Raw genomic sequence first — 25,585 nt, 5'->3', positions numbered from 1 at the left:
TTTGTAAACAAAACCTATTCTTAAACCACAATGAGCAAAAACCACACTACACATCCATTCAAGGGATTACTTCCTACCCTCTGTCACTTCAATTAAGATAGCCATGTAGTAACATACTGCAAATACTAAAAGCAAGGAAACTCAGAGCAAAAGAAGAGGAGAGAACTAGCATATCCAGATGAAGCAGAACAGTTAGGATATATGGGAAAACACAAACACAAGGCTGGACAATATGAGGCAGATCTCAGATGACCTAAGAGTTGCAGAAATAATTTTTAAATATCATTTCCACCAGTATCATTCATTAGATAATTAAAGATAACTTAATTTTCACATTAGCCTCTAAGTAACACTACATCTTAAAGACATGAAACATCTTAGCATGTAAGAAAAAACTTTTTATCTTTTGGCTTCCCCCCCCCCCCCCCAATTAATGAGAAACTATCAATTAAAGACTGCGAAGCACCCTAAATCTTGTGCAATAACAACACAACCTTAAATCATAATATATATGGGAAAAAAAGCAATCTTACCAAAAATGTGGTTATTTAATTCATATCTCATACAAGATGCTTAAAATTTTTATCAAAGAAATGGATAGTGATTTGAAAATATGTAAAACCTCATGGGAGGAAAAGCATGAATAAAGAGTATTTTAAAAAATAATCTGGATTCATCACTCTTTGTACACAAAGAAAAACTGAATCATCAACAGAAATTTGCTGTGTGGCATTTTTCCAAACAAGTAATAAGAGGAATGCAATCTAAAAGAAAATAACTCAACCATGAAAGTAAAATTATTTCTATAAGAAGTGTACAATCTTAAAACACTGAACTACTTGTGTTTTGCTCAGAGTGGTCTGAGAATAGAGGCAGAAATTACAGAATATGAAATACAGTGTATTTACATACTGAAAATTTACAATACTGATATTCCCATTAAAATATCACCTACTTGAACTTAGATACTGAATGCTTTCAGAAAAATTAATACATATTTTAAATGAGAGAATGCAATTAACATTACCAACAATTCAAACACAAAAAAAAATTAAGATGGGACAGACAATAACAGCTTACCAACATCATTAAGTTTCCAGTTAAATTAAGAACTTGCCCTTTTATAGCCATTCATCAATTTAATAATAAATTACATTACTGTTTTATTTATATACACGCTTGCTTACTGACATTCACATTAGCTTCCAAGTTACTTGTATTCCATTTAGTCCGTTTAAGATTTACATGAAAGCTCAAAAGGACTCATATTTTAAAACTTCTAAAAAGGTCAACAGACCCTATTATGGTAATAATTAAATGTGCAGGTTTGTTTGTTTAAAAGTTTTTCACTTGAATATATTTAATCCTAGACCCCACCCCTCTGATTCACAACTACATCCGCAATAAATACTGTTTGGTAATAAAGGTACAGTAATCCAGGATAACAGAATTTTTTGCTCTAGAAATGCTTATGTAAAATTTTGCTTGGATGAAGGCACATAACAATATTACAACTCAATTCTGATTAATGTACAAACAAAACATGGGAATTCTGGTATGGTACACATCAGTGATTAAGAAAAATGTCAACAATAGTTTGCAAGTTAGGAATTCATAGTTAATGTCTGAATGTAATGAAACTCAAGCCATGGTATAGTTAGGTGTGCCCATTACTGGAATGTAATGTTAGTTAATTCAAAGTATTTAAAATTAACAATGGACTTTTCAAGGAGTTTACTTGGCTGACTATGCTAGTTTAACTAAAACCAGGAAGAAACTAACTTTGAGTCTAATCTGGTTCAGAAGTCCTTGATGGGCACATCCAATCTTGGAGAAGACTAAAGATGTATGCAAGCTTTGCTTATCATGCCTTCAGGAATTAGAAGCTTGTTGAGAACTAACAAAGTCTAAGTAAAAGCATAACTTCTTTGTAGAAACTGTATCTTACTATAAGTGAAATGGTTGATACAATTAAGCATTTCAAGTAATCAATTGGCTATAATTCACCTTAAGCAACAGATGGACTGAGAATTTTTTCATAAGATGGTATTAAGATCTATTCTGGCCAAGGGGAAAAAAAAACTACATTTTTAAAATTTAGTGTTTAGACTTACATGACACAACACTTAATCCTTACATCCAAAAGCAGTATTAATTTCAATAAGCTCAGTTTTAAAAGTGAAAGATGCTTTGGCTATTAAAGAAATGTTTCGAGATTTTATTAAGTTCTATAATACCATACATGGAAAACTATTTTAAAATTAAAGTTTTGATAAATATTCAAGATGCATACTCAAAATGCTAGAAAAGTATTTAAACTGGTCTTTTCACTTCATAAAGCCCTTAATCTGTGAATAATGTAATAGCTTACATACCATAAAGACTTACATGCTTATTTTATAAATTGTATTATTTAAAAAGAATCTCGTTTGCTAAAATATATCTATTAAAGAAAATGCTATTGTCACAGAATTACATACACTTTTAGTCTTTGATTCTGCCCATAACAATGTAAATACTAACAACTGCATGAGTAAATTTTCAGTGTTTCCCATGACTATGGAAAATAATTGTGTAAAGTGCAGTTACCTATAAGGGGTTTGTTTTCACCTAATTTAATTTGGATATGCCACCAACACATAAAGAAAAAGTTTTTGTTTACAGAATAAACTGTGTCACATGCACAAACCTTATAGTGCCTTGCCCCTACTTTTCACATGAATAAATGCTGTTCACAAATATAAAAATAAAATTACACGTGAAAATGAAGTATAAACAGACAACTTCCCACTTTATGAAAAATGTACACAAGAAATAGTTTTAAAATACAGAAAAAAAGACACAATGATTATGATTTATGAATGAAACATCAAAGAAAATTATTTCAAGGTTATTCTAACCTGGGATGCATGATTTGATACAATTTAAAATTCTTAGATATGGAGTACCCTGAACCCGTTTTAATTAAGTTTCGTATCTTCTTTGCAAATTAAAGGATATGGTTTTTTTTTATTTTAAAACAAAAACTATATGCCAGGAAAAATGTCTTTTCTAAGGAATACTTTTTTAAGTACAAAAGCGCTTTCGATGCTAAGAAATCATCCTTCTGTATTATAAACTATTATAGTGTTAGGTTTTCTTCAAAAGTTTTAGGGATAGAGTTAGTTCAAGGAGAGAAACTTTCAATTTAAAAGCCCAAGCACATTGTGTGTGTGTGTGTGTGTGTGTGTGTGTGTGTGTGTGTGTGTGTGTATGGATTAACTCCTTGTATTTTATATTTCAAATTACATGCAAACTATGTATGTAATTATGACAATTCCCATTTTTAGATTTTAGAAGTAGACATGAGTCCTCTTGATTATTTTCTTGCTAAAGCAAGGCCATTAACAATCTAAAAGCTTGAATTCAGCAATATTCAAGGGTAAAAGGTCAAATTTTTTTTTTACCTGTCATTACTTACCTGTCATTTCTCTGAGAGGTTTCCAGAAGATTAAATTCAGAACAAGTAGTTGGACCATTTAAAATGTAGGTATATACTGTATAAACAATAGCCTTGGAGTTATAATTACTGTTAACAACACATATGCTACATATAACAGGAACAAGAAATACCCACCTTCTAACGATGACGATACTCGCGTTCTCGGTCACGTTCTCGGTCCCGGTCTCGGTCCCGGTCCCGGTGTCTCTCTCGTTCTCTGCTTCTCTCTCTATAATAATCATCATGACGATCTCTACTACGGGATTTATGACGCCGACTCTTTTCTCGTGATCTACTATGGTCCCTCTCTCTTGATCGTTCACGTCTTCTAAAAGAAATTACTGGATTAATGCTCTCTGTAAGTGGATAGCAGTATTTACTACCTAAAGCAAAAAATTCCTTGTAAATCTAGTTTAGACTTAGGATATCCTGAACTTCCAATAATGACTTACTGACTCACCTGTAAGCATGAATGAGAAATCCCATTTTTGGAGTGCCTGGGTGGGTCAGTTGGTTAAGCAACAGACTCTTGATTTTGGCTTAGGTCATGATCCCACAATAGTGGGATCAAGCCTCATGTCAGCCTCCGTGCTGAGCATGGAGCCTGCTTAAGATTCTCTCTCCCTCTCCCAAAAACAAACCAACAACCCCCCCACCCACACACAAACAGAAATTTCAATTTTAAAAATATTCACCCCAAGTTGGGATCCAGACACACCAGGGCAATACATCTTATCTATTACATCTAATAGCTTGCATTAGACATGTAGTGTTTACTGAAGGAACACAGAAAGGTAAAGGGAGAAAACAACTTCAAAGGACAACTTGTTTCAAACTGAAGACTGCATAGAAGATAGTTTTTTAGGCATAAAATTCATGAAACTATTCAATACACAATGAGATAAGTATATAAAATTACCACCCATTAACAGGTTACCTAAACCTATATGTAGTATCAATTTTAGACTTATAACTAACCCACATATGATTTACCATGAGTCCTACTCCACTAAGAAATTTTTTTTAATATTTTAGGTTTTTATTTACTTATTTTGAGAGAGAAAGAAAGTGCAAGTGAGGAGGGGCAGAGAGAGGGAGAGAGAATTCCAAGCAGGCTCCGCACTGTCAGCACAGAGCCTGATGTGGGGCTTGAACTCAAACTGTGCAATCATGACCTGTGCCGAAATCAAGAGTCAAACACTTAACTGACTGAGCCACCAAGGTGCCCCAGAAACTTTCTAATAATACATATGTTTGCTTCAGGGGTGGAGGCGGCTGGAAGGCATGGTGGGAAACAGAATTCAAAACTTAGTACTTATGACCACTAGAAAAGACTGGGAAATAATTCACATTGTTATTAAAAAGAAACGTTTTATGAGCTACCTTCGAAAAAAAAAACAACAGAATAAAAACGAGGTAATTTAATCAAAGTATGTTTCCTAAAATACTTTTAGAAATTCTGCTAAGTTCTGAAATTCACAATAAGGAAATCCAACTGCCTGTAAGTCGAACCATCTATTTTGTATTTTTGTAATAGACAGCTAGACTTAGCAAACATTATTAGATGCTAAGCTCCTTGATCAAGAAAGCAATTCTTACTTAGGACTTAAAAAATTAAAAAAAAGACTAGGTAAGATATGGATTTTAGCTATGACACATTTGTTCAGATACAAAGATCCTTACTTACACTGGGTCATGAAGGTAGTAATTAAGAAGTTGGGTATCATGACAAAGACAAGCTCCCTTCCCTTATCTTTTTTTTTTTTTTTTTTCCCTTCTCTTATCTTAATGAAGACTCTAACACTGGAGTACACTAAAGACAGACCTATGAATATTACATCACGATTAAAGATCTACCTTTCAAATATATGCAAAATTTCAAGGTTAGCTGCACTGCTAAAAAAAGGAATTACCTAATTAAAAATACGAACAGATCATTCATTAACTTCCTTGTTCAAGAAGTATTTATTTAGCACCCATCTTGTACCAAACACTGTTTAGTCATTAGAAATACTGTAGTGAACAGGACAGGTAAGGCCCTTCCCTTTTCCAACATATGTTCTAGAGAAGAGAAATGTGCAATAAAAAATAGATTACCGTAAGTACTATAAAAGAAATAAAAAGAACAACATGACAGAGTAACCTGGAGAAGATCTCTCCTGGAAGTTAGACTGAGTTGAGGCATGAAGGATAAGAAGTCAGCTTTGTGAAGAGTGAGGAAAAAGGGCTCCCAGCAGAAGGAATATCAAGTATAGAAAGTGTGGGGTGCCTGAGTGGCTCAGTGGGTTAAGTGTCTGACTCTTGATTTTTGGCTCAAGTCATGATCTCACAGTTCGTGGGTTTGAACCCTGAGCCTGGCTCAACACTGGTAGTGCAGGGCCTGCTTGGGATTCTCTCTCCCCCTCGCTGCCCCTCCCCCACTCACGCATGCTCTCTCTAAATAAATAAATAAATAAACTTGGAAAAAAAAAAACGGTATAGAACAGTGACGTGGTAAAGAGCTAATGTATCAAGGAAAAGAGAAGGGAGACCATTGTGACTACAGAATAGTGAGCAAGGAGTAAAGTACACAATGAGGCTTCGAAGACAGGCAGGAATCACACAGTGCCTGAATGTTTACAGTCTTATTCTAAGAGTAACCAAAACTTCTTGAAGGGTTTTATTTTTTTTAATGTTTATTTATTTTTGAGAGAGAAACAAAACACAAGCTGGGGAAGGGGAGAGAGAAAAGGGAGACAGAATCCAAAGCAGGTTCCAGGCTCTGAGCTGTCAGCAGATAGCCCGAACTGGGGTTTAAACCCATGAACCATGAGATCATGATCTGAGCTAAAGTTGGACACGTGACCAACTGAGCCACCCCAACGCCCCTTTTGAAGGGTTTTAAAAGCAAACACCTGACATTTGATTCAATATTCAAAACAAAAGAAAACCTAACTCTAGCTGCTATACGAACAGTAATAAGTAAAATCAAAGTCCTATTTTAAAGTTTCAAACATGGTATTTTTTCTATTTGTAACATAATAGTTTTAAATAGACATGACGCAGGAAAGTTTTACCTTGATCCAGAACCATAAGACTTGGATTCAATTCCATGAAGGCAATCTTGCAAAGAGCTAATAAGAACTTTGCAGCGATCATCAGCAGATACTTTGGATTGTTTAATTAAAGAAATTGCAGTTACCAATGTCTCAATAGCACTCCCATAATCACCTATGAGGCAAAGGAGAGGGGTTGAAATGAAATAAATTTTGTTTCCAAAATACCCCAAATCATTTGGGATAAAAGTGATAAAGCATTTTATAAAAGAAGAACACTAAAGTAACTACAGAAGACATCTTCATTTCTTTTTTAAGGGCTTCACCATTTGTAAAAAGCTTTTATGTTAGTAAAATTAGCACAGTTTTTTTATTATTACAGACATGTGAAGCACAGGTTATTAATTTGTAAATATGAGAATCAGTTGCCTTAAGGTCCCCAACACATTACATGTCAGGACTAAAATTTAAATCCATATATAAGAATTTAAAATTATGGGTCTATTCACTGCACTGTGACATATCACTTCCCTCAATTTCTTTTAAATAAATACAGGTAATGATTTGGAAATACGAACATAAATACTAAATATAAATTACCAGTCCTCAAGATTGCACATAGTTTTAGGTCATTCCTAGTAACATACATAAGAAATATTAATATAGGAAGAAATATACAAACCAGCACTGGCATCAGACACAGCTCTTGAAATAGCACTGCTTGAGATTGCCCTATTTCTATTCATGATTTCTTCAAACTCAGCTTCACTCAATGGCGTTCTTGCAGTATCCATTTCCCTTTAAAATAAAAATGAACCTTAAGTTGCACTCAACACATTTTTCAGTTAGTTTTAACAGTATAAAACAATTCATACTAGTTGCTTGTGACAAGTGTCTTAGAGCTAGTAGTTACTTTTCCAGACTGAAGCATGCTATTTACCTTACAAAGAGAGCAAGTCTAAGCAAAATTCTACAACACTACCTTTCAGCTGAAATAAAGTAGCAACTTGGAAACCTTGTCTTTCTGGAGATCAGGGATAATGTATTTATAGATCTATAATATTTTTCAGTCATACAAAAACATACATAATAAACGGTCCTGAATGTTATAACATAAGGTAGTTACACATTATTAGCTCTTTTATTTATATATACATACATTTAAATGTTGACAGCAAAAACTACAGCCCTACACAATCAAGGAATTTGGTTACATTTCTGTTTGGATCCTCTAGGCACAGGGCCCAACTCACAATAGAAGGATAACAAATGTCTGATTAATTAAAAGAACTTCAGGCGGGGACAAGATCTTAGATCATCTTGTTTGCCACTGAATCCCCAGAAGAGTATCTGGCAAATAAAAGATAGTAAGTGTAAACATTTGTTGGAAAAAAGTGAATTAAATGCCAAAACTTTCTAAAGCTGCTGGACAACTTCGAAAACTGTACATGTACATTACATGTCAACTATACTTCAAAAAAAAAAAAAAACCTGTACATGTACAGTACAGGAAAAGGTAAGCGTTCTTCCATCTTAGTTACTAGTTACAAGATAGGACACTGAGTTGAGGGAAGCAGCAGCAGTTCATTCCAATGCAATGAGGAAACAGCTAATCTAACTTTTTACATGCTTTTAAGGTATTACTCTCATTCCCAAAACTTTATAGACATCCTGACCAAATTATAAGTTGTTCAAAATCCATGTATAATTTCAACTAAATGCTGTGACTTGTGCCCATTCTATCCCTCTTAAAAAAAGAAATCCCGTGTAAGAGTTTTCTCCAATTTTCAATAAAAAATTAGTCATAAATAACCATCACCCTCCAATTCTTGAAAACCTAATACTATCAAAATTCTATTATGTTAGGAAAAAGATACGAAACTCAAATTTTATAGTCAAACCAAGTCACCTAACCCACGCCTGTCCTCTAAAGGTGAACACTTAATATGAAGTCACTAACTGGAATTAAAGTGAACAGAAGAAGTTATACTAGCCCAGTAGTTATTTTCTAAAGAAAACAGAGCCATTTTTGGCAGTCATAAAGATGCAACCTCTATGAACAGATAATGGTTAATGTGCTTTGTTTACAACAATCAAATTTATTGCCATGTGCCTGTGCAACTGCATGGAATTAGGCAGATTCTCAAATCCATTCCTTCAGGACATTTTCAGACAAAATAAACTACAAAGTAGTTTAACAGTGATAGTTTAAAAATATAAAATCAAATGACAAACTCAGAAGTAATTAAAGAGGACAAATTCAAATGGCTCTTAGAGATTATAAATATAGCTCTCTAAATTATGTTTTGAGTATGGATAGTTTTTAAATTACTTTGGAAGGGGGCTAAGAGATCATTTACTTCAATAATGGTTTCAAAAAAAAAAAAAGAAAGAATGGTTTTCACCTAGCTCTTCTCCAAGGATCACCATTAATTACTTTAATTTCCACAACTGTGTTTTACAAGTGTTTGTCTACCCAAATATACTTGTGTATCATTTAATGTTTCCATTTCAATTAAAAGTTAGTAATTTGATAGTCGGGACTCCTGATCAGCAACGAGATAATCAACAGTACCTATCCAACAAATTGATCGAATTCCTAAAACGAAGAAGGAAACTTTAGTGCTCTGAGTAGTATCATCAAAGGTAAAGGAGATTCACTTTAAAATCTTAAAAGTAGCTTGAGGATCCCATTTGCTCACTTAAATTATCTTTATTATTATCTTTATTAACCTCTTTTAACTTAAGAAATAATGGAAAGGAATCTCCATGAATTAGTGACTTGCTCTAAATCACACATCTATGTAAGTGGTGGAAGGGGATTATTCCCAACGCTGTTTAGTATGTTTTCATCATATGATACTGCCTCTTCTAAGAAGAGCAAACAATACAGAAAATTAAATATCTGGGGAAAAGCCCATAATTAAAAAACAAAAACAAAAACAAACCTCGGCGATGAAACGTAGAGTATTTTTTACTGATCAAATAACACACCAAGTCTACTGTCATAGATACATACTGACTTACCTGCCAGGAGGCCCATAGTCACCCCTATCATACGGTGGAGGTCGGCCATATGGATCTGTTGGTGGTGGACCCCGGCTATCTGATGTAGGCATGCCGCTGTTAGTCGGTGGAGGAAAGAAAGCCGGGTTCACATGTGGAGCTGGTGGTGGGGCACCTGGAGGTGGTCCAGGAAGATGCGGAGGAGGAGCAAGTGTAAGGGGTGGCCCAAGAGGGCCAGGTGGGCGAGGTGGAAAGGGGCCTGGAGGTGGAGGTGGTCCCTGTTGTGGAGGTGGTGGACCAGGAGGGGGGCCGTAGCCCGGAACTGGAGGTGGAGGGCCAGGAGGAAGCGGACCCAATGGAGGCTGCCCAAAAGGTTGTCCAGGAAAAAGAACTGGTGGTGGTGGGCGATCTCCTCGATTAGGAGGCCCAGCTAGAGGAGGAGGCAGAACCTGACCAGGAGGTGGAGGACCTGGTGGACCAGGTGGGCCTGGAGGACCTAAGGGTGGACGTGGTGGAGTCTGTCCAGCTATAGAATAGAGGAGAGAGAAGGAGAGAGAAAAAAACCACTTCAATAAGGTATTTTAACCTTAATGCCAAGATTATACTTTTAAAACACAACTCATAGACCAAGATTCTTTCTCTTTAAATGAAACCCATATGGTAAATGCTACACTAACAACTATGAAAGTGAAGTACATCTTTACAATTTTAACCAGCTCAATTTATGCTTAAGAAAAATTATTGAAACAAAAAACGTTAATAAACATTACAATGCTTAGAGATAGTTTCCATCTTTCAGTGTACACACACTTCTTACAGTGAAATCACCCACCTTATATTCTACTCTGATGCCAAGCTAGAAAGTGAAACAAGGAAAAATGGTCTTGAAAGGATTTTTTAAGAGGTAAGAAAATAAGACGGATGTAAATATTCTATATATAAGTCAAGCAAGTTTGGAGAAAAATAAAGACCTTTTAGGCCAAAAATGGGTATTTCCTCTATGCTGTGCCCCATATGCCATGGAATCCTAGTTTCCAGGAACAAAGGCCGAGTTCCTTTAACAAGATGCTTGATCAAATTTCCTGGATTCCAAAAATAGCATAACAAGGAGAGTAAGTCACATTAATAATGCATTACTTGAAAAAGAGAGAAAAGGAAAAGAGGTATTAAGGTAGACACATTTTATCCATGGTAATTTAAGAAAAATTTTACCTGGAAAAGGTGGGGGTGGCCCTCCTGGTCCTGTTGGTCCAGGAAATCTGTCCCCACCGGGAACAGCCCCTGGAAAACGGCCCCGTCCTCTACCACCTTGTGGAAATGCTGCACGTGAACTGCCTCCTGGAGGACCAGCTTTACCTTCCCCAGACATTTGTCCTGATTGTGTAGCTGTAAATATCCAAATACTCATAAATAGCATTTATTAAAATAGTCCTCTGAAATGTAACCACTGTTATTTAGAAATAACTCTACTTCAAAGTTCACATATGCTATATACTAACTTGCAGATGTCTTGGGCCTGTCCAAACTACATGAGAAGTACTGGATGGAAACATTCACATCTATTTAAGTTCTTTTGAAGTCTCAAAATATCCAGAGTTAAATGTATTTCCAGTGGGTAAATATGAGTTACTTTCAAAATACCAATACTCAGCAGCAGCCAAGACTAAAATTCTCCAACAGAAATCTGAATTTCAGTAAGCACAGATTATTTAAATTTCGTATCATATTCTTCAGTTAAGTCTTAACTGCTAAAACATTAAAAGAAAAACAGCCACTTGAATTTGTTAATTACACGATTATCCACCTTATCTCTTTAAGTGAGAGCATTTCTAAGTGTTGTTAATGGCCAATCTTTTCTATATTCACTTTACCAAGTGGTGAAAGATCTTGGTGCCAAGCAGAAAATCAATGAATATTTTCTGGTTATCAGTGGTTTCTCCCCCACCATAACACACATCCACATAACTTCCCTTCAATCTAAAGATTAGAATGTAGTTTCTTCCTTTCTCTAGGATGGGAATGACAGGACAAGACTGGCAGAGCTATAGAACTTGCACACTGTTGTATAATATTGGGTCTGTGACATCTAGAGAAAAATGGGAATAAGTTTCCAGTATATAGGACCATAGCCATAAACCAGTAATCAAATCAAATTTAAGGGATAAACTTTCTAAAATGGATTCTCCAATGAACTAAACATTAAAATGACTTCTCTAGTGTAACATCTAACAAATGCTAGCAACATTGGCTAAAAATGCACATCTTTTAATAAAGGCCTCTGAGGGATTGCTTACTTTTCCTGGACTGCATTTCAAATTGACTCAGGAACTGTTTATTGCATGGAGTTACAACAGGATTCTGACCATGAAGTTCTCTTTTAGGCAACAGATCCATTAACTTTTTTGAGGATGCTTCAGATCCAACACCAACAAGGGCAAACCTAAAAGATGTTTAAAGGGGCAAAGACAGAAAGTGAGGAGGGATTAACAAAGCTACTGTTATTAAAAAGGAAATAGTATGAATTTACCTTTAAGAAAAATGAAAATATTTTTTTAAGGTAAAACTATACAAGTTCACACTTTCATCCTTAGCTTTTTCAAAATAACAACCTACCCTACAATTCACTCAATTAAAGTGTACAATAAGTGTATATTCAGAGTTTTAGAACGATCACCACAATTTTAGAGCATTTTCATCATCTCAAAATGAAAGCCCATACTCATTAGCTGTGACTCCATTTCCTCCCAACCCCCAACTTTAGGAAAGCACTAATTTACTTTCTATCTCTATGAATTTACCGATTTTGAACATTTCATATACATGAAATTATACAATATGTGGTCCTTTATGAATAGCTTCTTTCACTTAACATAATGGCTTTAAAATTTATGCATGTTGTAGTATGCATCATTACTCAATGTCTTTTTATGGCTGAATAATATTTCACGATACGGATACAACACATTTAAAAAAATCCATTCATTAGTTGATGGACATTTGGGTTGTTTCCATTTCTTGGTTATTATGAATAATGCCACTGTGCAAACATGCTCAACATCACTGACCAGAAGGGTAATGTCAGTCAAAAACCACAATGAGATGCCATTTCATACCCACTAGGATGGCTATAATCAATAAGATAAACAGTGCTGTTGAAGATGTAGAGAAACTGAAAATTTCATACACTACTGACGGGAATGTAAAATGGTACGTCACTTTGACAAATAATCTGACAATTCCTTCAAAGGCTAAATATAGACTTAACATAGGGGTGCCTGGGTGGCTTAGTTGGTTAAGCGTCGACTTTGGCTCAGGTCACAATCTCACAGTTCATGAGTTCGAGCCCCATGTCTGGCTCTGTGCTGACAGCTTGGAGCCTGCTTCAGATTCTGTGTCTCCCTCTCTCTCTCTGCCCCTCCCCTGCTCATGTTCTGTCTCTCTCAAAAATAAAATAAACATTAAAAAAATTAAAGATATATATATATATTTATGTGTATTTATATATATACTTACATACATACTTATATAATACATATATACGTATATGTAATATATATATACAGTTAACATATAATCCAATAATTCCACTACTGGTATATATATACACCTACCAGAATTGGAATACATATGTTCATATAAAACTGGTACAAGAATATTCACGGGGCATTATTCACAAAAGCAAACATGGAAACAACCTCAATGCCCATCAGATGACGGATGGAATAAAAATGTGATATAACCATATAATGGAATAGTATTTAACCATAAAAAGAATTAAGTACTGATACATGCTGAGACATGGCTGAATCTTGAAAACATTATGCTAAGTGAAAGAAGTCACAAAGGACCACATATTATATTATTCTATTTATAGAAAATATTCAGAATAAGCAAACTCATAGAGACAAATTGTTAATGGGTATGGGATTTCTTCTGAGGGTCATGAAATGTTCTGGAATTAGTGATAACTGTAAATATACTAAAAATCATCAGATTGGATATTTTTACAATTTAATGTATTTATTAATTTAACAAATATGTATTGAGCACCAACTCCTACATGCCAGGCACAATCCAGGGCTAGGGATACAAGAGTGAACAAAACAAAAATCCTTCCTCTTGTGGAGCTTACAATCTAATTGGAGATAAGACAAATAAGTAAAATACAGTATAATAAAGAAAAATAAAGAAAGGAAATAAACTGGGGATAAAATTTCAATTTTATCTGCTCCTACCCTATAGTGATATGAGCAGAAGCTAATATTTTGCATAGGGTGATGAGGGAAGGGAATTCTTTCAGGAGAGTCCTTAATGAAGTGAAAGAGGGGTGCCTGGGTGGCTCAGTTGGTTAAGCATCTGACCCTTGATTTCAGTTCAGGTCATGATCTCATGGTCTTGAGACTGAGTCCTGCATCGGGCTCTGCACTGAGTGTAGGGCCTGCTTTGGATTCTTTCTCAAAATAAGTAAACAAACATATTAAAAAAAAAAGAAAGAAAGAGATCCATGTGGATATTTGGGGGATATAACAAACCAAAAATAAGAAACAACTGGTGTAAAACTCCTAAGCAGGAGTGTTTTTGAGGAACAGCACAGACAAACATTGCTGAAACAGCATAAGGAAGGTGAACAGTGGTAGGAATAAGGTCAGGCAGGTGGTGGGGAAACAGATCATATAGTGCCTTATAGGGCCACAGTTAAGATTCTGGCTTTTACTCTTAGTGATAGAGAGCCATTAGAAGATCTGAAAAGGCAAATATTGATGGCACTTTTTTCCAATATTTACATTTTTTAATAGCATAAGCCATAGGGGATTTGGGGTGAAAGCAAGAACACAGGTAGGAGGCTATTACAAAAGTTCGAGTAAGAGATAATAATGGCTTGGGCCAGGTAAAATAATTACTGTAACACACAAGGTATGATGGAAAGAATTAAGACATTAGAGAGGATGTGCATTTATGGATAAGTACGTTTAACTCATTTTACCAAACATGTTCTAAAACCTGTGAATTGTAATCCTGTTCCTTCTTTTTCCACTAAAAATATAAGCACAAGGAAAAAAACCTGCAAGTATATTCACTAAAATGTTAAGAGTGATTATCTATGGATGGTGAGCTTGTAGCTTTTTATCTTCCTACTTCTGGGTATCTGTTTTTTATAATATTCCTATAATGATCCTATCTCATTCATATAATTTAATAGTTTAAAAAATTGAGCAAAACATTTACATTACATTATTTTCCAGTTGCCCATCTTTCTCCATCCCTTAATCACAGGATAATAATGCTTCTTCAAACTGTCATTTCAAAAATCATTTCAACCACAGAGAAAACTCAGGAAAATTAAATAGACCTAATCTGTCCACACTTCCAGTTTCACTAGTTTTAGTGACCTAGATCACAAGGTAAGTAAAATCAGTACATATCTCTGCCCAAGAACCCTCTGCCAATGTGGATAATAAAGCGTGTGAATGGTTAACATTAAGAATAGCTACTACCAAAATTACAATCTCTAGTTTCTAACGTATTAGGAAAAAAAATGAAAACAAGATTCTTACCCTTTTGACTGGCCATTTGCCCGATTTTCAAAAAATTTTATCTCCAAAATATCATTTACTCCCAAAGAATGAACTGCTTCAGTTAAGTCTTCATCTGTTGTCCACTGCAAGATATTTCCCCCCTCATTAACCATCGAAATATAACCAAGATGTTTATTGTTTCAATTTAGTTTTTAAGGGTAAACTCAGAACAAACAAAAGACCATTAACAGTGCAAATCTAAGTGCAATTTTGCCAGTTGGTCTCCAATTTTTAAATGACACAAAAGCACCTGAGGACATTAACTTCATCCTTTGATAAGTTTCAGAAATTAGAAGGTATATATCCTTAGAGATAAAATAGACTTTTTTTACTTTTAAAGAATTTCTGGTCTCTCCCAACTTCAAACTGCTATGACATTACATTTTTAATAAAACCAATCTCACTTATCACTTCTCTCCCTAAAGGAAAATTACTTTGGGAAACAAAGTCCACCTTATGTTTGAGTATAAGATTTAAAAAAAAAAAAAAAAAAAAAAGGGGGGGGGGGCACATGTATTGAGTACCTATCATGTACTTTATATCAGATATTTAACTCTTAAAACAACCCTATATTAAGTCCTGTTAGTATTCCCATTTCACACATGGTGCAAAAGTTAAAAGGCTTGTCTAAGATCACAAAAGTAATAAATGGAGGAGCTAAGGTTCAGTTTTATTTAGCAATCACACTCCTCACAACTACACTGCTACAGTCTCCAATATTATAAAATTGCTCAGACTGAATGATTATGGAGATGGGTTCGTTTTTTAAAAATGTGAACATTTAAAAATAAAATGCTACTTAAGAAGGGTGACAAATGTTAATTTATAGACGATTTTTGAACTTTCAAATTATGCAGTAAATGTTTCTAAGAGAGATGAGGGGAGCCTGGCTGGTTCAGGTCATGATCTCGCCATTCCCAAGTTTGAGTCCCATGTTGGGCTCTGTGCTGACAGCTCAGAGGCTGGAGCCTGTTTTCAGATTCTCTGTCTCCCTCTTTCTCTGCCCCTCCCCTGCTCACGCACACACGCACGCTCTCTCTCAAAAATAAATAAACATTAAAAGCAGGAAAGAAACTCAACAAGCCTGAAATATAAATTAGATGCTGAAAACTTTTTTTTTAAAGTAATCTCTCCACTCAACATGGGGCTCAAACTCACAACCCCAAAATCAAGAGTCGCACGCTCTTCCACCTGAGCCAACCAGGAGACCCTAATAATGAAAGCTTTTAAAAACCAGGGTCGTACTGTGCTTTTCCCTACAGTTCTGAATCCTGGTTTCAGACCTTATGTGAGTATTCTTCTTTCTAAAACTAGGATACTGTAAGTATAGTAGTAATAGAATATTACATTTAAACTCAAGACAACTGAACTATATTTAACTGGAATCTCTACCAAAACAAGTTGAATGACCACAAAATTCAAAACTAGATCTAAAATTTATAATGTTCTAGGGGCACCTGGGTGGCTCAGTCAGTTGAGCATCACTTCGGTTCAGGTCACGATCTCGTGGTTTGTGAGTTTGAGCCCCACATCAGGCTCACTGCTGTCAGATTGTAAGTGCAGAGCCCACTTCAGATCCTCTGTCCCTCTCTCTGTGCCCCACCCCGGCCTGCATTCTCCTAAAAATAAATAAATATTAAAAAAAAAAAAAAATAGGGACCCCCCCCGGGTGGCTCAGTCAGATAAGAGTCTGCCTTTGGCCCAGGTCATGATCTCACAGTTTATGAGTTTGAGCCCTGCATCAGGTTCTCTGCTGTCAGCACAGAGCCTGCTTCAGATCCTCTGTCCCCTTCTCTCCCTCTACCCCGCTCCTACTCTCTCCCTCAAAAAATAAATGTTAAAAAATTTTTTTAATAAAAAAAACAAACACCAAAAAAACCCACAAAATTTATAACGTTCTAAACATATTTGTATTTCCCTCCTCACTGCATAAACAAGTATATAGAGCAACAAATCAACAATTTATTTTATTTTATTTATTTATTAGTATTTTTTAAAATACTATGAAATTTATTGTCAAATTGGTTTCCATACAACACCCAGTGCTCATCCCAACAGGTGCCCTCCTCAATGCCATCACCCACGCTCCCCTACAAATTTTTATTTTATAAAAATGGAACAGATTAACTACGTGAACAATTCAAAACCAACTACCAATAAATTTAATTCATACATTAAGTTTACTTACCCATGTCAGATTTCCGATATACAATGCAATTCTCTTTCCAGTATACGTATAGACAACATTTGGTGCTGCTCCTTTACCCACATCATCACCAACAGTTGGTGGGAGAGTATCCATGTAATCACGGTCTTCTGGGGCATCTCCATTATTTGCAGATGGAGAGATGACATCATCATACAAATCTATCTGATCATGCCCACCATATTCAGCTTCCTGAGACACAGAAATAATGCCCTAGATTATACAACAGTCAGACTACCACTAAATAATAAGAATACAAATTCATTCAACTATTTTGTTTTAAAAATCCAGTAGAAAATAAAGCCCCAAAGATCTCTGTACAAATCTTTAGGCCATAGATGTAATCTTGAATGGTGCCTCTAAAGTGAATTTTTACACAATAAATGCTATTTTCCCACTGATATATGTTATAATACAGGAAATAACGTTCCTCAGGGAAAAGAATACGTAGACAAAATACAGTAACAATATAAAACTTTTCTTGGAAGTACAATATCCTGAAAGTAGAAATAACAATACATAAATGCAAATAGATGGACTTTAAAAAACAATACAAAAATATCACAAACTTAAATCCATTATAAATCTTTAACTGCAGAAAAATACAACTATTATTTTCTATGATACTCAGAATCTTGTTTTTCAACTCTGTGAAAGATGTTAGTTTTAGAAAAAAGCACACTGAGCTAAGCCAACAGGAAGGGATGAAGAAATGTGGGTACCTAAATTATTCCAAAATCATAACAAATCAACAGGAAAAGAGAAACTATAAATAAAATGAGTAAGACTATTCAAATTAGTATCTAGTGATAGTTCCATTATTCTCAGTCAATAAAGAGTTAATGCTTACTAGACTTCTTAGATCTGCAGTCAATTTAGCAAAAGATATCTAGTCAATTAGCAAGAGAAAAGTGATATGAACAAGGATCTAGTAAAGCTCTGCCATTGAGTGTCACCAACAGAATGCCCCTTACAAGCCTAAATGGTAAGAAAAAAAAGAAAATTAAAAAAAAAAAACATATGTAAATAGCAGAAAAGGAAAAAAGCAGGTTCTACCCTAAGTAAGTACAAGAAAAATGAAATGCAGACATTGGCAGAACACTCATCCCCACTTAAATTGCCTTTAGTAAAGGCCACAGGCTTGACTAGCCAGAATCCGAAGAAAAACTATTATCTTCCTTCCTTTCCAACACTAAGTATCTAAATCAATGTGAACTATTTTATCTTTCTTATGAGGTAGAATATTTGAGATAATAAAAAGAGAAGCAATTACAATTATAAAACAACAAACTTGAGTTCAGATATAAGCTACATAAGCTATATGCTCTCATTAATATAACTTATTAAGGATGAAATGTTATATAAATGGCACATAATGAGAAGCTAATAGTTCTAATAGTTTTAAGGACTATTACAAGAATAGAGAATGACCCACAGACAGGATTTGTAATATGACTGTAAACAGATCAACAAAATATTGTTATCATAGGCCCCATGGGAACAGAGCTCAATAGCTGTTTTGTTATTCAGAAGGGCATCAGAATTAAGATTTTTTTTTTTTAAAGAAAAAAGAAAAAGAAAAAGAAAAAAAAACCTAAAAGGGGAAATACCAATTATACGCACAGTCAAAGGGATCTGAAATTTACAAAGTCATCTTCAGGTAACCTTCTGCATAACCGAGTTAACCAATTTACTAATTATATAACAGCATCTTTACATAACATTTTGTTATGAGGCACAATGTCTCTAAGACTTACTTAATAAAGAATCCAAGATCTCAAGGTAAGTTAAACAACAAAGCCATCTTTAGCAATGGGCAGAAACTAAGACCACAAGTCACTAAATTATGCCATAATTTTATTTTGTTTGTACAGCAATATCAAAATAATCTTTCTTAACTGAGTTTTTCTTAAAGTAACATGTTCCAATTGCAGTAACAGTGAAAATTAGAAAAAAAGAGGATGAATTTTTGTTATCAAGTTTCAGTGTAGCTGAAGCTTCAGGCAGCTTGGTGGCAGCAGTGGTTCCATACACTTAAGATACTAAAAAGATTCCCACAAGGGGTAGTGGGCATTTTAAACTCCTGCAATCCAGTTCTGTACTTTATCAAATGGAATTATTATTATTACTATTATTATTCAAAGGGAGCTGTGTTTCCATCCTCCTTAGCAGAAACTATAGTCACAATATATGGTCTGAGGGAGAGTCAAAAAGAATGCAAGGATTATTTAAAGGGTTATGAAATAAACACATTATTTGATTTTTCATTAGTTGTAAATCTTGGAAAATGTACACACACTTAAGTAGACAATAATTTATAAGCATAATCGCAGCTACACTGACCTGGTGAATCACAATCACTTACTATTTTTGTCCATCCACAAATTGCTATGTTGACACCAACCAATTTTCCATATTGATATGATTCTATCAATATTTAGGATCAGCCATTTTGTCTGGTAGTTGGACTGCTTCCAATTGGTTGAAGTATGATGCTAATTGAGATCAGGGTCCTGGGGTTTGATATCCACGTGGAATAGTTAGCTTCACTTTGTTTCAAGGCCACAGCCTGTACTTCTAGCCCCAACAGTATGCATTTGAATGTGGTGAAAAAATATTAATGAATCTAAATACATTTGCTACCATTACTAAAAATGCAACTCAGCATATACTCTTTTAATGTCAGTAATCTTCCTTCAGCTTCAGCATATCACATCTATCCTCATTATAAAAAAAGATAACACCACATCTACTTTCTGTTCCCACTTTAAAAGGGGGGGGCATGCATATTCTGTAACTATGCAACATAGTATCACAGGTCATATAAAAAAAGGTGAGCTCTGAATGTCTACTGAAAAAAAAATAGCTTCTACTTTGTCATAGAGAAATGGTCAACAGTGTCAAGTTCCACTATGGAAAGAATCTTTTCAAATTATTACCTTTAGCGAGTTTTAATGGCATTCAAAAACCAACCAACCAACCAACCAACCCAAATCAACACAACCCCTTGAAATATTTCAGATGCCAAACACTGCCCAGTCTTTATCTATTTTTCATACTAATTAATCTACTAACAGAGCTGCACATTATATATAACTTCCAGTAAATAAAAGTTCTTCGGATTTGTTAAAAAATCCAAGTGATTTTTTTCCATTTCCTACATTCTAAATTACTGCAAGCATTATAAAGGCAAGGCATCCTTTCAAGATTTTATACTTCAAGATTATAGTCTACGTGATATACAAGTAGCTGTTGCCACATCAGTGAAAACATTAAAATAACATGGATAGTAAAATAACGAAAATTCTATTAGGTCCTTTTTAAAGGCAATGTTTCTTAACTTTTTCATTACCACCATCTTCTTCCTTCCGAAGACTTATCTTTAGACATACTTTCCTTATCACCTCCCATAAAATTTTAATTTTATGTATATACTGTATATACTATTACTGGGATGACCATGGAATAACAGTATTACACTCTTCACTCTCCCTAATAAGCCCAACATGGCCTTTGGTGATCTGAAATTGTAATAATACCTTTCCTGCATTATATAAATACCAGTCATGGTACAGTAAGAGCCACTTATTTCAAAGCCCCTCTATTAAAAAAACAAAAACAAAAAGGAAGGAATTTAATAGTCATTTCCATTTGGAGAAATATAAAGGAGGGAGAGGTTTACAGTTCGTATTTACAAAATGTATCCCATACCACGGAAGAAAAATACTAGCATGCAAAATCCAACAGCAGATAATCTAATACATATTTATCTTTATAAAAAATACATCATCTTCTGATTTTTATCTACTTACGGTATGAGGAGATCTGAAAATTCGTCTGTAATCCCTGTAAAAAGCTCAACTAACAGTAAGGAAGCCAACTTGGTACTAAAAATATGCCACATAAACCACAAAGTGGACAGTTCACAGGCAGCTGATAAAGCTACACTGATAAAATGGGGCGCCTGGGTGGCTCTGTTGGTTGGGTGGCCGACTTCAGCTCAGGTCATGATCTCACAGCTCGAAGGCTCATGGGTTCGAGCCCCGGGTCGGGGCTCTGTGCTGACAGCTCAGAGCCTGGAGCCTGCTTCAGATTCTGTGTCCCCACACCCCCCCCCCCGGCCCCTCCCCTGCACATCCTCTGTCCCTCTCTCTCAAAAATAAACATTAAAAAATTTTTTAAGTAAAGATAAACTACACTGATAAATAATAAAACTAAGAGTTCTAGTTCCCCTAATATTTCTCCCATGGTTTCTCAATCTCTATCTACCTCATTCTCAACCACAGTTTTATCTCAGAGGATATTCTATTAAACATAAATTTATCAGAGACAAGATTTCACTGACATTTGTCCAATAAACTTATTTTTCAAAATGGGCTAAACAACTGGCTAAAGCAGATACACAATGATTAAATATAAAGTATAATGACTCATGAATGAAGGCAAGTTGACTTACGAGGATGTCTAGGTCCTTAACTTCTACACGAATTTTTCCCTAGCCACAACCTATATACATTTTCATTTTAAAGCTGGGTGGTCAGATTACTAAATAAGCACTGCTATCAGTGATCTACCGGCAGACAGATCAGTAACTAAATTCTATACTGAGGTTTTGATCTCCAAACAAGCAAAACACACACTTCAATGTATACAGTGTAAACTTTCCTGAGGTTTCTAGAATTTTTTTACCCCCCCCCACCAACAAACAAGCTATAGATAAAGATACACATAAAGGAGTGGGTTTTACAATACATGACCTGCCAGAGTGTTATAATTATGTAGAGTCCCTCACCCCCACTACAGAGCATTCTAAGGGTAGAGATTACTGAACTTTGTAACCCTCCTTGTTGGCATATAACAAATAATCAAGAAATGTATTTTGAACAACCGAGTTTAAAAATTTATTTAGTCTTGGTCAAAATAAAAAAGTCTATAATTATATTAAATAGTAGGCTAGTAACTACCACATTAGAACACAAATCCCAGTCCAAACTGGACTGACATATACTATAGAGACTGAAACAGAACTGCTTTCTTCTCAACTCCAGATCAAGTAATGTAGAGGTTTGGAAGTAGTTCAAATTCTCTTTCCACTGGAGCAACTGTTCTCAATTTGGTTACATCCAAAGACCTTCAATTTAAGAACTAAAGAGCACCCATAAAATAGCAAAGTCCCTTGTGCCTTCTCCCTTTCTCCAACTTTATTTTCCATTCTTAAATTCATCTGGTGAAGAAAGGAACTCGATAGTCTCACTAAACTTATTCTCAACCCCATCCCCAAATTGAAGTTTCTTCTAAGACACTTGGATGTCTCCTATTTTTTGAAATATGAAAGAAAGAAAGCTTCATAAAATACACCTGAAAAAGGATTCATAAGTATCACTTCAAACAGAAGAAAATGGAAAATAGACTACAGAGAATTTTAAAGTATACAAATGCAATTAAAACTGCACCTCACATGAAGAATAAAGTTTTTTTGAAGGTTTACAGCAGTTTAGAAGCCAAAATAAGTCAAGATTGATTATACTTAGTAAAACACTTTAGTCAGTATAAGAGTCATAATTTACTTTAGCAACCAGTAGAAAGAAGGTTGCCAGCTCACAATAAAGTGAAAAATCAATCAGGAATAATTCTGTATTACATCTGATTCTGACCAAATTTCAGAAAAATATTTCAACGACAGTAACATTTTCAAAAAGAGGATTAACCTTGAAAACGACCAACCATCTTTTTGTGCAAGAATTACCACAGCAAGCAATAGATAACAAAGGCCAACGCTATGCAAAATAATAACAAAAACAAAGCCTCTATTTAATCCCATTAATGTATTCAAAAGTACTGTATAAAAATTTACTGGTAAAATTATACAACTATGTGTGAAATAAAATGCTAGAAGTTCAAATCAACAAAAAGCTACATTTTTAAGAGAACCCTACAAATAGTTCCTCATCAGGGCCACAAAATTTTAATCTCTTCTTACCTCCTGCTCAGTCAGCACTAGTTACTGCACAGGGATAAACAAGTATCTATCACTCCTTCCAGCTATATGTATTAGAGAAATGCCCATCCCAAATTAAGTATGTGAACGCCTAAAAAAAAAATCTCTCATGGAGAGGTCCTGAAGAAAGGTCAGTTTCTAAAATTGTACCCAAATTCTTCTTTTATCATAAGGAAAAAGGCAAAGCAAATGTATTTTCTTGTAGGAAAAGCTAATGAAGAAATCTTGAACATTTAATTGTTCCTTTACTTGTGGGTATGGCCCTCTTTTAGATGGAATGTTATGCCCATTTGATAAATAAAAAGAAACTTCCTAGAGATCTTGTGTCTACTGACCTTAAAAGCATTAGAATCTGACTGTAGCACTCAAGATAATTTTCTAATTTGTCACTGACACAACTCAGGCATCACATGTCCAAAATATAAACACAATAAAAGGCACGAAGAATTTAAAACATAACGTTTGATTACACTAACCAGTTTTTAAGGGAGTAGCACACATTTAAAGCTACTTGAAAAAAAAAATTTTTTTTCTAATACTTAAACCTGGGGCACAAAGTCATTAGTGAAAACAAGAACAGTAAGGATTTCTAGCTTTCCCTATCTTTTAAATACTCTTCAGCCCCTAGTCACAAACAATGTAGGGGCTTTTGTGTGACTCAGTTCTTAAGCCTCCGATTTAGGCTCAGGTCATGATCTCAGGTTCCTGAGTTCCAGCCCCGCATCTGGCTCTGTGCTGACAGCAGGGAGCCTGCATGGGATATTCTCTCATTCCCTCTCTCTCTCTCATTCAAAGATAAATAAGCATTAAAAAAAAATAAGTCTCTAATGTAGGAGGAAAAAAAAACAAAAAAGAAAAACACATTAACCAATAGCACTGTATTAAGCTTCTCTTACAGACCTGGAAAACATAAAAAAACAAGCTTTTAGGTGCACTACAGTTAGGCACAATTTAATTTTTAAAAATGTGTTACTACATAAAGGCAGCAAAGATGTGAACAGCAGGTTTAGAGCTTATACGTCACTACTCTAGTAACAAACGAGATCTTTTGCAAAGATGCCCAACATCAGACATCACAGCTCCGCGGCTAGTTCTTCTAGTCAACTGTGGCTTGTGAGATACCGGAAAAACCTTGCATTCTCACTTTCTCCTACCTTTCAAAACGTAAAGCAAATCCCTGGGAAGACATCTAACATTTTGCTTTTTGAAAATCGGGTCTTATTTACAACCCTTTATTTTTTACACAGTACTAAAGAATTTCGGCTGAACGTTCTTCATTTTAGCAACTCCTCTTATTTCTTGGTGAGCAACCATCTTATTTTCCCATCCAACCACTACGCTTCCAAGTCTTCCTTTTGGTTCAGGCCACCTATCTTCACACGTATTTTCATCACAAAGCCAAGAACAACTGGGCCTCAACGGCACTGCAAGACCTGAACCACCGAAGCACGGCCCACGCACCGATTTTTAAACACGCTCGATGGTCCAAAAGTCAAACGACGACTTGTTGCAAACGTGCCCACACCTAAGCCGCCTTCAGAAAGTGTGAAGGGAGGAGGAGGAAGGCGCCACGCCGAAACCTGTCGCAAACTCGAGCAGGAGCCCAGGAAACTGGGCGCGCGGGATACAAAGGGCCATGAATGCGGCCTTCCATGAGGCGACCGTGCGCGGCCGGGGAGACAAAATGGAGCGACGAGAGGAATCGGAGCCCGAGCTGCAGGGCCGGGGAAGAGGCGGCGGCCGGCGCGCGCCCCGCCGGGCTTCTTCCTCGACCCCGCGGCGGGGGAGGGGGCGCGGCGGCGGCCCGTTCTCCCCGCCGCGCACACGCGGCCCCACCGCCCGGGCCTAGCGCGGCGGGAAGCGCCCGCCGACCGCCGCCAACAATGGAGCTGGTGGCGGCGGCGAGGGAGGGGCCGGCGGCGGCTGCACGGCGGCCCGCGTCCGCGCTTCGGGACCCGTGGCGGGCCGCAGCGCCCGCGGCCCGCGAAACGATGCGGTAGAACGAGGGGCGAGGGGGGCGCAGAGCCGGGATCGGACGGCGCGGCCCACAAGAGGCAAGGGCGCACGGTCTGCAGCCGCGCCGGCTCACAGCCCACGGCGAGCCCAGGGTCAGCGTCCGGGCCGCAACGCCGCCCGCTTCGGCGGCGTGGGCCCGGGCCCTCACGTACCTGGTTGAACTCTTCGCCTACATCCGCGTAAATGTCTATGTGGTCCACACCGTCCGCCATCTTCCCTCGGCCGAGGCCGCCGCCGCCTCCTGCAGGTCTGCCCGCCGCGGCAGCA

General features: G+C 36.2%; 1 protein-coding gene across 5 annotated transcripts in view; it reads right to left on the bottom strand.

Moving 5' to 3' along the window:
* CPSF6 (cleavage and polyadenylation specific factor 6) overlaps positions 1-25,585 on the bottom strand; it is a 33,560-nt gene extending 7,975 nt beyond the window's left edge. Inside the window, exons 1-10 of one of the 5 annotated variants that reach the window (XM_042947136.1) lie at positions 25,471-25,585; positions 17,287-17,496; positions 15,078-15,181; positions 11,817-11,962; positions 10,735-10,908; positions 10,494-10,604; positions 9,544-10,048; positions 7,199-7,314; positions 6,538-6,691; positions 3,617-3,809 (exon numbers count right to left, since the gene is read on the bottom strand). In XM_042947136.1, coding sequence (XP_042803070.1) covers positions 3,620-3,809; positions 6,538-6,691; positions 7,199-7,314; positions 9,544-10,048; positions 10,494-10,604; positions 10,735-10,908; positions 11,817-11,962; positions 15,078-15,181; positions 17,287-17,496; positions 25,471-25,530 — 1,770 coding nt within the window. In that variant the 5' untranslated portion in view covers positions 25,531-25,585 and the 3' untranslated portion in view covers positions 3,617-3,619. Of the gene's footprint in view, positions 1-3,616; positions 3,810-6,537; positions 6,692-7,198; positions 7,315-9,543; positions 10,049-10,493; positions 10,605-10,734; positions 10,909-11,816; positions 11,963-15,077; positions 15,182-17,286; positions 17,497-24,763; positions 25,006-25,470 lie in introns of those variants that run through there. The other 4 variants (XM_042947137.1, XM_042947140.1, XM_042947138.1 and 1 more) reach the window with 4 other exon arrangements.

This window comes from Panthera leo, chromosome B4 (assembly GCF_018350215.1).
Source record: "Panthera leo isolate Ple1 chromosome B4, P.leo_Ple1_pat1.1, whole genome shotgun sequence".
Lineage (NCBI taxonomy): Eukaryota > Metazoa > Chordata > Mammalia > Carnivora > Felidae > Panthera > Panthera leo.
The sequence above is the reverse complement of the archived record's forward strand: the minus strand, read 5'-3'. Positions and strand labels throughout refer to the sequence as shown.